Source organism: Schistocerca nitens, chromosome 5 (genome assembly GCF_023898315.1).
Source record: "Schistocerca nitens isolate TAMUIC-IGC-003100 chromosome 5, iqSchNite1.1, whole genome shotgun sequence".
Taxonomy (NCBI): Eukaryota; Metazoa; Arthropoda; class Insecta; order Orthoptera; family Acrididae; genus Schistocerca; species Schistocerca nitens.
In genome coordinates this window covers 486052485-486064943 of record NC_064618.1, presented here as the reverse complement: position 1 = coordinate 486064943, position 12459 = coordinate 486052485, and the positions used below count along the sequence as shown (strand labels likewise).

The window sequence follows — 12459 nt, the reverse complement described above, 5'->3', positions numbered from 1 at the left end:
ACAGTGAAGATTTTATTTCTTCTTATATCATGAAAATGAATGAATCATCAAATGGCCTAAACCTCCCCTCCCCACACCCATTCTAGTTCTCAGCCAAGCCAGTATGATTGTCACCTTATATTCAGGGTCATCTTATACTTGGGTAGATATAGTATATCAAAGCCATAAAAAGAATAACTTCCATTACAAGAAAAAATTAAAAAAACCAAATCTGCAGAAAACTTTTCAAATAATATGTTCACAAACAATATTAAAATGTTGTCCGCAAAGTGTCACCAGAAGTCAATTAGCAAATTTAAAAGGTGTGTGTTCCCTGAATCCTTAGTTTTTCCTGCTTACACTGTAGAAAACTGCATATTGCAATTTTCTCCATTTCACATGCTCGTATACTCACCTACCACTTCAGTATATGAGAAAAAATAAATTAAAACCTTCAAAAAGAGTTAAAAGAAATACCTTGGGATGCTTAAACTTGGTCTTTGCCAAAGAAGTAAAATGGTCTGCATCCGTAAATCTTCATAACCAAGGAGTCGTTATGCTAGAAAAGAAAGTGTGAATTAGTATCATGATTTCAAAGACTGTGACATACCATAAGGGCACTCTTCACCCTATATCTACAGAACCTCTATAGATTACATTATAAATTGCACAACTGCAAAGCAAGCCAGCATAAAAACTGAAGAAATAATTTGTAGAAAACAAAAGGAAAAACTTATCACTAGCAAGTGTTCTCTGAGCTAATAGTATTTAATTTACATGTATGTATATGGAATTTATCCTTTATTTACTTCAATTTGCATCTAAAAATGTTACTAAATAGTTAACTACAATAACTTCAAAACTATAATTTAAAAATAAGACTAGAATTAACCTAATATTGTGGACATAAATGAGTATCAATCTAATGAAAAAAGGCAGTCTTGAGAAAAAAACCAAAGTTTTACTGCACTGGATAACATCAGTATAATTTAAAAGCACTGTATGACTGGTTAGGAATAAAGGTACGTGGTAAACCCTGACCTATATAAATAATACCTACCAATTATTTACAATTCAATGTAGTTGCATGCAAGTACAAAATGTCACAAATTTGCTAGCTTTCTGAACCAGAGGTTTCTCTTCACCTGGCAAGAAATAAGAAATGGTTGTCAAAAATGAGATTAATCAGGAATTAATGAGGAAAAGTGGTCCAAAATTCTAAGTCAAGGGAGCCTCAGCATGGTAGCGAAATATGGAAATGACACAATATAACTGCGCCATGAGTGTTCCAGGATTACCACCATATATTAGATAAACAAGAATTTAACATGGTAAAATGACAGATGCAGAAAATAGTAGAGAAGCTGCAAAAAACAAATATATTTTCTGCAACAAAAATACATATAAATCCAGGAGATAAAAAAAAATGGGGCAAGAAATGAAAAATAGAACAGAGAAAACACACTCAGTTGTGGTAACGATGTGAGTGGGGCACAGAAGTGAAAAAGAGTAGACAAAAACAACAGCCATTTGCAAAAACTGAATAAATGTGCATCATTAGACAATAAATACACTTTATAATTTGTTGTGACCTACAAAGCTGTCGGTGTTAGGAGGAAGAACCCCAACTCGACAGATGGTGAAAAGGCACCAAGGCCACAACATGTTACCACTTTAGAAAACACTGGCTGCTAGTACAGATCTCCACTGGAAACTCTGGATGTCATGATAACTTTAATTTAATATAAGTTACATGTCTACTGGTGTATGGAGTTGTTCATGTAACATGTGAATCCAATTTGAACAGTTTGTCCCAATGACAAAGCTTAAAAACAAATGATAGTGTGGCAAGAAGAAGAAGAAAATCCTTCCAACTAGGGTTGTCAAGATTGTGGGCTTCATATCAAGGAAATCACAGTCCTGTGAACCGACAGACTGAGGACTTTCTGGATAACATAGCATGGCAACATGATATAAAGTGTAGGAGTATGTCATCTGATGTCCACAAACAATTTGTCTATTCCATAATAATTATTGCTTAGCCCACTATACAACTCAACAATGATCTGAAGCTCCAACTTACTGCTAACATGAATGGCCTGTGCTTGCACTCAAGTAGTTTAAAGATGGGTGCTTGTTCTGAGAAAGGTATTAGGCTCTCACCATCAACCCAGTTTCAATCTAGGACAGAACTTTCATTTTTGACTTCTTCACTGTCCTCTACCTTCCTCCCTATTGCAATATGCATTATTGATCCTGTGTGTGTGTGTGTGTGTGTGTGTGTGTGTGTGTGTATACAACCATTTGCTATATTTTATTTTCACTTTTCATGTATTCCACAATTTCCCCTTCCCATTTATCTTTCGTTTCTATTTGCACATGGTATTTTATTTTAAATGTGGATATTAATTTTATCCTACAAATCATCAATGACGCATGACCAAGGCCACCCAAACTGGAGGCTGGCCCCTCTCCCAGCTCTTAGGGAAAGGAAAAAAAAAAGTGTAGTCAGCTGTATTCTTTTTTCAAGAAAATGATTTAAAAGCCAGTATCGCGCAGGTTTTTACAGGGTCAGAACTGGATTTTTTTAATTTTTTTTAAAGGCTACTTAAAAGTCGCTATTTATCTTCTAAAATATTAAAATACTCTGTACACCCCCCACCCTCCTCACACACACACACACACACACACACACACACACACAAACTATAGTTTTGTATGGGCATCCTTGCTCATTTCTAATAGTATATTGGAATGTGAAGTTTGGTGAGCCTTAGTTCACTGTTATTTTCACATTATTTCCAGAGTCTTGTGCCTCTCCCAATGTAAAGCATTGAGTTAATTTTGTACCATCTAGGATCTACATATTTTCAGATGGAGTTTTTTATCGAGTGGAATTGGGAGAATCAATTGTGTTATTTAATTTGTGTAAGACTCACTCCATTTGTTCCCACTTTAACAGCTGCAGAACAGGCTGTATATGGATTACAGATACTCATATTTTGCTGATTGTCCTTTAAATGAACATGCCTACCTGTATTTCCCTGTCCATAGTGACACTGTCAGTTGATTTTTTGTGACATGTCACAGATTTGACAAAATAAAAAAGCTGAGCACCACTAATGTGAAAACACTGATAGGTATTATATTTTAAAAGGGATTTCAGCAAAATTATGAGGTTACCAACATTATTTTGACAATAACAGAAGAAATGAGCCTGATATCAACAAAATAAATATTAATTAGTTACAGCACTATTAAAATATTAAGTTTTACATGCTCAGAATGATTTTTGGGAGTAAAGGACAGTCTAGCTGGTTTCATTGAAATATTTTTGGATTAAAGGAGACCACTCACCAAAAGGCAGAAGTGTTGAGTTGTCAACAGGCACACACAAAATAAAGGAAACTTGCTAGGTTTCAGAGTACTCCGAAAGCATACAAGTTTTCTCTCTTTTTGCGTATGCCTATAGACAACTCAATGTGTCTCCCTTTCATTGTATGATCTCTTTTAATCCAAAAGTATTTACATTCTACCAGAAGTTTCCTACAACAATTGTTCCACTGAAAGTTACAAGAGACAAAAATTGTTTAATGTCATTATATAAAGTTCAACATTTTTCTTGAGGTGAGTATTATTAACAGAAGGAATCCACAAACTGGATTACATTGGGTTAGGTATGTTACTTTAGGGAAGATTCTGGTCTAGTTTAATTCCTCCAGTTATTAACTATCTTACATATTTTGTTCTTTCTCATTACACCCACTCCTTTCCCACTAAGTGTGTGTGTGTGTGTGTGTGTGTGTGTGTGTGTGAGGGGGAGGAGCACATGTAGAGGAGAGGAGGGTAGCAGATACACTGGGAGAAGTGTTCATCACAGCTGTGTTCTGCATTATTCAAATAGTTATCTAATTTCAGTACATGCACACATTTCACACCATCCATAGTAAGCAAACTCCTGATTATTGCTGAGGTGTTCCATTCTATAGTTTCATCAATGAGACACTTACATTTCATTTACATTACTGCTTCAAAGATGCAGTACAGTAGTTAATGACAAATTTGTATCAAGAATCTAACTGAACACTATAATATTCTGCCTCCTAGTGACACTCATCTTGAACATAATTATGAGAAAACAACAAACAAAACTATTTTCATCAATTACTTTTGCACAGAGACTCCTATCTGTTATTACAATACATAATTAACACATTGAAATCACATTAAAAACATTTTGGTGTGTTTAAGCACAATGCATTGAAATTGAAATGTCTAGCCTTCCGGTTCATTGTCAGCTATACCTTGAAACTGTTACACGTCTGAAGATACTGCACACCCCAGACATGAGGCCACATTCTGCCCTTGCCAGAGCAGCCCTCGATTCTGCTCTATTCTGGAACAAGAAGCACCACAATAACAGTTTCACAGCGTATTTTACTATCACAATTTGCCTACCGATATAAATTTTCCAAATCTTCTCCTTTACAAATTACATCAACACATATTTTATGCAAATGAGTGATCAAGACTACTGACTCTTTTCAAGGCATATACAAATTATCAAAATGAAACACTGAAATTTTTGTATGCAATCGCATGTGCAAAATAGTAAAATATGGTATTAAATCAGTACTGAATTTGTTGCCCTGTTTGCAAGACAATTTCCAAATGTATTGACATACTATTTCATTGTTTCAATTTATAATGTTTCTTACGCTTGTGGCAAAAGGATACAATTGAAACACTACATATCAGCAGCTGCATCAACCATTATCAGACACCAATAAAAGAAATTAAAAAGGGGGCCTGGAGATTGTTGCACAAACTTCTGCTGAAATAGCTGAATGAATCTACCAGGATGTATTGAAGAAAATTTTACAAGATGTTGGAAACACATATCTGTTCATAATGTACATATGAGTACACTGCTGAAAGAACAGGCAGAAGAGAACACTGTAGCTTGCTAAACACTTAACTGTTTCTTAGCATTCACCATACTGATCTCTAGGTTTATGTGAGATTTACTGAGGAAATATTGTTCCTTGAAGTATGTGAAGAGGTGACATGAAAAATTTGGGATTATGTGAATACATACATTTTGATTATATTTATGGATGTCCACTAGTAAATATTCTTGCCTGATTATGTAATACAACAGCTGAAAAAAATCTATAAAGTGAGGGATCCACACTGTGAAAAACAACTTCAATTAACACCAGTATAACTGAATTATTTGAAGATAAAAGCACAAAAGCTGGACTAAATTCCTTGTACAACGTATTTTAAATTGTAAATAGAATGTGTAAAAGATAGTCTGGCAATTGAGAAAATGAGATGACTGTAGTTTTAACAATAAGAGTATCACTAGTGTGGTATCTGCCCTAGTACAACTGGTAAAAGAAGTTCCATAAATAAATTACCTCCATAAAATCTACTTAAATCAACATGAACAATAATAAATCACAATGCATATAAATTTTTAATTACTGCACACTGAAAGCAAAACTGAAACTCAACTAACTCTCCACCAAGTTACAGGTCTGCCACAATTTTTTAAATGTAGCAAACATGGGTAGTGATTGAAAGGGAAGACCTTTAAAAAGAAAGTAATGATCGGGGTTGGGAATAAGTCAGAAGATAAATTACAAGTATGTGACATACAAAATTTTATAGGTATTTATCTTCCAGAAGCAATATGATCAGAGAAGCTATAGCAAAAATTTTTTAGATATGAATGTGTTGCATTACAGTATATTATACTGGAAAAGGACTTTTCCTTTCCATCTTTCATAGACCAATTTTATCTAGAAGAAGGAACTAAGAATTTGTCTTGAGGAACATCTGCAATCCAATGACTAATAATACAACCAAGGAAATGTGGGCTAACACAGTGATAGCATATATAAACATACAAAGCATAAATGGGAAAGGAACTTGGAGAAAGGAAACTAAGGACAGATGGAAAACACTGTGTATGCTTTCTAAATAATTCGCAGACTACCTAGATACTATTACTGCAGTGAATAATTCCACTAAAAAAACCACACAATATCCGTTTCAGAATTTCCACATATGACATTTCACATGTAGGAGTCTAACAATTTCCAGTGAAACAAAAAGCTCAGGTCATAAACAGGTGAGGCAAGAAGTCCACAACTTACTGAAATAAACAGAAGCACCAGATGAAAATAGCAGGAATGCAAATATAAACAAAGGGCTATTACAGAAATGTCAATTGTAGAGAATTCTTGAAACTTTAACTGCCTCATCTCCACTAGTAATTAAAATACAACACCTCTGCTTCTTTCTGCAAGTTTTGTCCTTCTGCCAGAAACAATGCAACAGGTGTTGGTAATGAATACCAGGTTCTACATGCAATTTAAGTTTTATGTACATTTATTAATTTTTATTTTTTTTCGACATTCAACAAATATTCTATGAAACAATTGCTTTAAAATATATAAAAATATAATTATCTAATACTGTGTAATACTTAAAAAAACTCTATAAATGAAAGCATCACTCATGAAAACAATGTTGAAAAGAATAAATAGAATTCTCCAATAAAAAGATGAGTGAAATTTCTTATTAATGCCTTTAATTATCACCCAAATATAGTATTAAAAATATTCAACATGTCCATCACTGTCATAAATGCATCACAATAATTTAGGTCGCTTTTCCTATGCAAGTAAAAAAAATAACACCTTTTCAACTACGCCACTGAATTTTTTTTTAATTACATAAAAATCTATGAAAGTTCCAAATATGTAGCTTCTTACGTGTTTCACAATATGTAAGTCTATTTACAAATCAGTTAAACAACTGATCTATAGGACTTAAAATGAAACTAACACCCCTTCCCTTTGAAATACGGGGCCACACCGGAGGCTTTTAGTTACCTCTCTCAACAACATTTCAACTTGGTCTCAAATGAGTACAGCTCATATCTTCTCCTGGATGAATGGGTGAGTCAAAGCTTGGTTGATTGCAGCACGTTTTGAGGAGTCTAACATGAGAATTTTCTCAAGCAAATCCTTCAGCTGGTTTACTTTTCTCAATTGGTCCTCCGGTAGATTCTGATTACCAATCAGTTCTGAGAGCAGATCTCTAGTAGGATTAATCGTTGACATGACCACTACTTTCTCCTGCAAACAGAAGTAAGAAAACTATTTCAAGCAAAACACACAACATATTTAACGAGTAATGTAATTTCTATGAAGTAAACTAAGACATCCATTATTTATTCAAAAAATTAAAAATGACTATTCAATAAACTTAAAACATGATACTGCAATTTCAGAGACAATGGGAAGCACTACACACATACTCAATGCATTATACAGGTGCAATTTTCTTATATTGGTACAAGAAAAGGAGACTTAGAAAAGTATTTCAAAAATATTAAGAGAAAAAGTACGGCTACAGAATGCACATGTGATACGTATCATCTACTACAGTTCTGCGAATTCTTATTGCAGCATATTTCTCATCATGGAATGGATAATCTCTTATTTGAACAGTACCATGAAGAGTTCCTCGAGGTCGTAATATTTCAATTTTCCTTAAGCACAAAAACTGCAGGACACATTTCTTTCACTGCTCAATGAATGCTAAGCCATTTGCAAAACTTCATTTCATCTTACGTTCCTTCGATTATATCTCTCCATGCATGATATACATTCTGGCTATCCTTCCAACCTTATCAATCCACTCCAACACATTTCCCCTCCTACCAACATAAAAGCTTTCCTTTATTTCTTTTCTTCTGCAGTATTTATTTCCCTTATTCCTTTACTTGACTTTTCTCTATCATAAACTCCAGTGTGTGTGTGAAGAAACATTCCACATGGGAAAAATATATTAAAAACAGAGATTCCATGACTTACCAAACGGGAAAGCGCTGGTAGATAGGCACAATAAAAAACACACAAACACACACACAAAATTTCGACCTTTCGCAACCCCCGGTTGCTTCGTCAGGAAAGAGGGAAGGAGAGGGAAAGACGAAAGGATGTGGGTTCTAAGGGAGAGGGTAAGGAGTCATTCCAATCCCGGGAGCGGAAAGACTTACCTTCGGGGGGAAAAAAGGACAGGTATACACTCGCACACACACACATATCCATCCGCACATACACAGACACAAGCAGACATTTGTAAAGGCAAAGAGTTTGGGCAGAGATGTCAGTCGAGGTGGAAGTAAAGAGGCAAAGATGTTGTTGAAAGACAGGTGAGGTATGAGCAGCGGCAACTTGAAATTAGCGGAGGTTGAGGCCTGGCGGATAACGAGAAGAGAGGATATACTGAAGGGCAAGTTCCCATCTCCGGAGTTCTGACAGGTTGGCATTAGTGGGAAGTATCCAGATAACCCGGACGGTGTAACACTGTGCCAAGATGTGCTGGCTGTGCACCAAGGCATGTTTAGCCACAGGGTGATCCCCATTACCAACAAACACTGTCTGCCTGTGTCCATTCATGCGAATGGACAGTTTGTTGCTGGTCATTCCCACACAGAAAGCTTCACAGTGTAGGAAGGTCAGTTGGTAAATCACGTGGGTGCTTTCACATGCAGTCTCCCATCCTTCATCAAAGACACCAACCACTTCCTCGAACGCCTGGAATCCTTACCCAATCTATCACCCCTGGAAACCATCCTTGTAACCATCGATGCCACTTCCTTATACACAAATATTACGCACGTCCAGGGCCTCGCTGCGATGGAGCACTTCCTTTCATGGCGATCACCTGCCACCCTACCTAAAACCTCTTTCCTCATTACCTTAGCCAGCTTCATCCTGACCCACAACTTCTTCACTTTTGAAGGCCAGACATACCAACAATTAAAGGGAACAGCCATGGGTACCAGGATGGCCCCCTCGTACGCCAACCTATTCATGGGTCGCTTAGAGGAAGCCTTCTTGGTTACCCAGGCCTGCCAACCCAAAGTTTGGTACAGATTTATTGATGACATCTTCATGATCTGGACTCACAGTGAAGAAAAACCCCAGAATTTCCTCTCCAACCTCAACTCCTTTGGTTGCATCAGATTCACCTGGTCCTACTCCAAATCCCATGCCACTTTCCTTGACGTTGACCTCTATCTGTCCAATGGCTAGCTTCACACGTCCATCCACATCAAACCCACCAACAAGCAACAGTACCTCCATTATGACAGCTGCCACCCATTCCACATCAAACGGTCCCTTCCCTACAGCCTAGGTCTTCGTGGCAAACGAATCTGCTCCAGTCCGGAATCCCTGAACCATTACACCAACAACCTGAAAATAGCCTTCACATCCCGCAACTACCCTCCCGACCTGGTACAGAAGCAAATAACCAGAGCCACTTCCTCATCCCCTCAAACCCAGAACCTCTCACAGAAGAACCACAAAAGTGCCCCACTTGTGACAGGATACTTTCCGGGACTGGATCAGACTCTGAATGTGGCTCTCCAGCAGGGATACGACTTCCTCAAATCCTGCCCTGAAATGAGATCCATCCTTCATGAAATCATCCCCACTCCACCAAGAGTGTCTTTCCGCCGTCCACCTAACCTTCGTAACCTCTTAGTTCATCCCTATGAAATCCCCAAACCACCTTCCTTACCCTCTGGCTCCTACCCTTGTAACCGCCCCCGGTGTAAAACCTGTCCAATGCACCCTCCCACCACCACCTACTCCAGTCCTGTAACCCGGAAGGTGTACACGATTAAAGGCAGAGCCACGTGTGAAAGCACCCACGTGATTTACCAACTGACCTGCCTACACTGTGAAGCTTTCTATGTGGGAATGACCAGCAACAAACTGTCCATTCGCATGAATGGACACAGGCAGACAGTGTTTGTTGGTAATGAGGATCACCCTGTGGCTAAACATGCCTTGGTGCACGGTCAGCACATCGTGGCACAGTGTTACACCGTCCGGGTTATCTGGATACTTCCCACTAACACCAACCTGTCGGAACTCCAGAGATGGGAACTTGCCCTTCAGTATATCCTCTCTTCTCGTTATCCGCTAGGCCTCAACCTCCGCTAATTTCAAGTTGCCGCCGCTCATACCTCACCTGTCTTTCAACAACATCTTTGCCTCTTTACTTCCGCCTCGACTGACATCTCTGCCCAAACTCTTTGCCTTTACAAATGTCTGCTTGTGTCTGTGTATGTGCGGATGGATATGTGTGTGTGCGCGCGCGAGTGTATACCTGTCCTTTTTCCCCCCTAAGGTAAGTCTTTCCACTCCCGGGATTGGAATGACTCCTTACCCCCTCTCCCTTAAAACCCACATCCTTTCGTCTTTCCCTCTCCTTCCCTCTTTACTGACGAAGCAACCATTGGTTGCGAAAGCTAGAATTTTGTGTGTATGAATGTGTGTGTGTGTGTGTGTGTGTGTGTGTGTGTGTGTGTGTGTGTGTTTCTATCGACCTGCCAGCGCTTTCGTATGGTAAGTCATATCATCTTTGTTTTATATATATAGTTTCATGCATATTAAGGTCATATTTTACAGCTGTCCATCTACAGAGTGAATAATGTCAAAAGTGGCTAGTCTTGAATTGCATATCCACTTTCAGTAACTGTCAGTGCCCAATGACATTTAGTCTCTTTCCAGATGCATTATGGAAGTATGAGAAGATGATAACTACTGTCCTCCAAATGCTGTCATGGTCACACTTCAGTGGCAACACTATTCTGTTAATTCTTGTCTGCAGCAACACTTTGTAGAACTTATCAACAAAACTGGGCTTATATACACTATGCCAAGTTTTCCAGATATTCAGTTTGCTATTGGCAACTGCCATCACAGTTATTATTTTGTAACAAAGATAAAACTGAAGCACAAAGTTCTCGGTTAATAAATACTTTTCACAGCATACTAAATGCCACTCTTCGTCTACGATAAAAAGTTGACTATCCTTCAAAAACTTGACTAAGGTGTCGTCTCTGGCCAAAGAAAATGAAATACAGAGAAGCTACATCAGTCATGACAGTTAAGAACTAAAGACAACATTTTCCCCCACTCTTTCTACTGTCTGTGGAACTAGCAAACCACAGGCAAAGAAATGTGTAATTACCATGTAACTACCTTCTAAAAAATTCGATGTGTTTCTTGTGAACTACCTGACCACAAAATAAGTGAGTATGTAATCATTAGTGGTAGCAGAGTAACAACAGAATAAAAACAAGGAAATGCAATGACTGTTGCTCTTGTTGGCCTATCAGGAATGGGGAGCTCGAGTCTCTGCATTTGGACCATGTATGTTTAGCTCTGCACATCTACATGATATGTGCAAGACTCTTAGGTGCATGAAAAGTCGCACAGGCCTAAATGCACTCTTACTTCTCTTATACACTTTTAACCAACTTACCACCTAAGCCTTTCCTCCTTTTGCTGCCACAGAACTTTGAAATTATAAAACATATTACATTCCAAATAGCTTTTAAGCTTATTGGATGTAAAAATAATGTGCAACTTGTCTGTTGGAATTATGTTATAAGAAAGTGAGATGACGAGTTCTTGATCTGGAAGTGGAAGTCTTGCCAGGATGTATACATGGACAAGGAAAAAAATTTCCCAGATTAGTAAAAAATAAACCTTCTCCTGAGTGAAAATACACTTTTCCATGTTAAGTTACAGTATACTATTCCTCAAAACTGTAAAACTTATCAATCCTTTGAATGGTTATGGTTTTATATGCCGGTGTAGAATTTCCCGGCACTTTAGGAAACGAAATTCAGGGAAAAAAACACGTATTGGAAAGATGGCTGATGTGCACTGTATATTTTTGTATTACGAAAGTATAAATTCGAATGCCACCAAACACCGCATGTTACTTTCCGAAGCATTGAAATCGAGATTGTGACGCACTTTTGTAAGCCAGTCACAGCTCATGTCACGTGATCTCACCAGCCTATGACAGCGGATATTCAGAGCACAGGACATGTGATGTATGTAGTCAGCCAATAGGAATATTACTGTTAAGTAGTGCGAACACACAAATAGGAAACGTTAATGGTTTAAATTAATATACATAGCGTTGCTACAATAAAAGAAAAGCTTTCACATATTACTCTCGAAGATCAATAAGTTGCAAGAAAAGTTAAGCTTTCACATATAATGTTGATCTTTTATGTGCGTGTCACACTTTAAGATACATTAGATAAATGTGCCAGAAAATTTTTAACAATGACATATATGTCTGATCATCTGGGCTCGAAATTATGCTAAATGGTCATCCTCAAAGAGTTGATTTTTAAATGAGAGTCAAATGCTCTGTGATTTAAGAAATTCATTGTACATTCTAGCACACAGATCATCTTGCGTAAAAGGAAATTTACTTTGAAAGTAACGCTTTTCAAATAATCATTCTCAATATTTTCCCACAACCTGTTAGAAATAGGTTCGTTTAGAAGATGCAACAAACCCACTAAAGAGACAGCCTACATTACACTTGTCCTTCCTCTGCTGGAATATTGCTGTGCGG

At 37.5% G+C, this 12459-nt stretch overlaps 1 protein-coding gene across 5 annotated transcripts in view; it reads right to left on the bottom strand.

The window, feature by feature from the left end:
- Positions 1–227: 227 nt before the first annotated feature.
- LOC126260870 (serine/threonine-protein kinase PRP4 homolog) overlaps positions 228–12459 on the bottom strand; it is a 173007-nt gene continuing 160775 nt past the window's right edge. For 4 of the 5 annotated variants that reach the window (XM_049958301.1, XM_049958302.1, XM_049958304.1 and 1 more), the window contains one exon: positions 6559–7130. In XM_049958301.1, the coding sequence (XP_049814258.1) occupies positions 6927–7130 (204 nt within the window). In that variant the 3' untranslated portion in view covers positions 6559–6926. Of the gene's footprint in view, positions 539–4283; positions 4376–6558; positions 7131–12459 lie in introns of those variants that run through there. The other variant, XR_007546653.1, reaches the window with a different exon arrangement.